Raw genomic sequence first — 2,004 nt, forward strand, 5'->3', positions numbered from 1 at the left:
CCAAACCCCCCCCCCCCCCGCTATTTTTAACTTTTCTACATCTGTAGAACCCCTATTTTTGTGGCTCTGCAGGAGGGTGGGCTTTTTTCCCCAAAGTGCACTGGCACCCCCGTGTGGCCAAATGCTAAATAACAGCTCACAAGGACTTCCCGGTTTGTATCAGATTCTGGAGAAAATTCAGATTTTTATTTTTTTTTACCTATTACATTAACAAGGAGATTGTGGGAGCACAGGGAGGTGTGTCAGGATTCACACTCTGGACCTGGGCTCCAGCTGGACCCACCTTAAAATTGGCTTCCATCTCACTGAAGACGGAGATCTTCCCCCGCAGTGCAGTGCAGACCAGGCTGTGGAGAAAGAATGAAAAGGAAAGAATTAGGAAAAAAATCAGGAAATTTTAGAGAACATCCCCACACACACACACACACTCAAATGTTGGAATGCTCAAGGTTGGAAGGGGCCTTGGAGGTCTTCTAGTCCAGCCCCCCCCAAGCAGGTGACCCTATATACTATACTATCTCAGACATGATATCTAGTGATATCTCCAGCCAGCTCCTAACGCATTATTCACCTGCCTTATAGGCAAAGGGCAAACACGAATTTGCCTTGTGTGCTAACCCAAAGCTTTGAGTATTCTGCAAAGCCCCCTCCAGGTAGCCCCTCTTCCATACCTCTTGTGCAGATCCAGCAGATCTTTGTCTGCAATCAGAACCTTTAACTCTTTCAGGCCCTGTAAAAATTCTTTATCCAAGTCGACGTCCATGTCGTCTACGTTTGTATCTGCCAGGACAAATAAAGTGAGCCGTTTGTTGGTTTGTTTCCGCCATTATTCCTTTATAAGCAACCCAAGGTGGTGAAGGTCTGTAATTGTTGCTTCCTTCTCTCTTTTTCCTTTCAGCAGGAACCCTGTAAAGTGGGCTGGGTTGAGAGAAAGGGATTGGCCCCAGAGTCACCCAGCTGGCTTTGATGCCTAAGGTGGGACTAGAACTCCCAGTTTCCTGGTGATTGGCCCAAAGTCATCAAGCTGGTTTTCGTGCCTAAGGTGGGACTAGAACTCACAGTCTCCTGGTGACTGGCCCAAAGTCGCCCAGCCAGCTTTCAGGTCTAAGGTGGGACTAGAACTCACAGTCTCCTGGTGACTGGCCCAAAGTCATCCAGCCAGCTTTAAGGTGAGACTAGAACTCACAGTCTCCTGGTGATTGGCCCAAAGTCATCCAGCCAGCTTTAAGGTGAGACTAGAACTCACAGTCTCCTGGTGATTGGCCCAAAGTCACCCAGTTGGCTTTCAGGTCTAAGGTGGGACTAGAACTCACAATCTCTTGGTTTCCAGCCCCGCATCTTAACCACTACACCGAACTGCCTCATAATTACTAAGTTTATATTTCTCTACCTTGACTGCTTCTTGGTCCCTCCTTCCGAGGGACCACAGCTTTAATTTGTCGAAGAATTTGACCCAAGCGAGGACTAGAATCTTATTTTTGGGCGAGGGGGTGAGTGATATTCTTATAGGTGCCCACATTTCAGATGAATTTAGGCAGTTGGGAACATGTTTTCCCAAAGGGCAAGGAGAAAAATGACTGAAGAGTTAGAAACAAGATTTTACAAGCAGGGAATGGCTTAGCCTGGAGAAGATATGATTAAAGAGGGAACGAAAATGCCCTTTAAATACAGGCTTGCAACGTCTCCGAGCAGAAGCCACAGGAGAATGGATTTAAATGATTAAATTAAGGGTTTAAATTACAGAGTCTGGCGGCAGGTGTAATGGTATGCGGCAACTAGTTGAACGGTGCCAAGGGAACAGTCAGATAATAATAATAATAATAATAATAATAATAATAATAATAATAATAATAATAATAATAATAATAATAATAATAATAATAATAAAGTTGGAAGGGACCTTGGAGGTCATCTAATCCAACCCCCTGCTCAGGCAGGAAACCCTATACCATTTCAGACAAATGGCTGTCCAGTCTCTTCTTAAAAACTTCCAGTGTTGGAGCA

The 2,004-nt window shown here is 45.1% G+C and overlaps 1 protein-coding gene across 1 annotated transcript in view; it reads right to left on the reverse strand.

The window, feature by feature from the left end:
- Positions 1-206: 206 nt before the first annotated feature.
- The window catches only part of LOC107301317 (acidic fibroblast growth factor intracellular-binding protein), a gene marked incomplete at both ends in the record, with an annotated part of 19,699 nt that continues 17,901 nt past the window's right edge, over positions 207-2,004 (reverse strand). The window contains 3 exons of the mRNA XM_015830559.1: positions 207-347; positions 672-780; positions 1,604-1,622. Of these exons, the coding sequence (XP_015686045.1) occupies positions 207-347; positions 672-780; positions 1,604-1,622 (269 nt within the window). The remainder of the gene's footprint in view (positions 348-671; positions 781-1,603; positions 1,623-2,004) is intronic.

Source organism: Protobothrops mucrosquamatus, unplaced genomic scaffold (genome assembly GCF_001527695.2).
Source record: "Protobothrops mucrosquamatus isolate PMUCROS unplaced genomic scaffold, P.Mucros_1.0 scaffold11487, whole genome shotgun sequence".
In the NCBI taxonomy this organism is placed as follows: Eukaryota; Metazoa; Chordata; class Lepidosauria; order Squamata; family Viperidae; genus Protobothrops; species Protobothrops mucrosquamatus.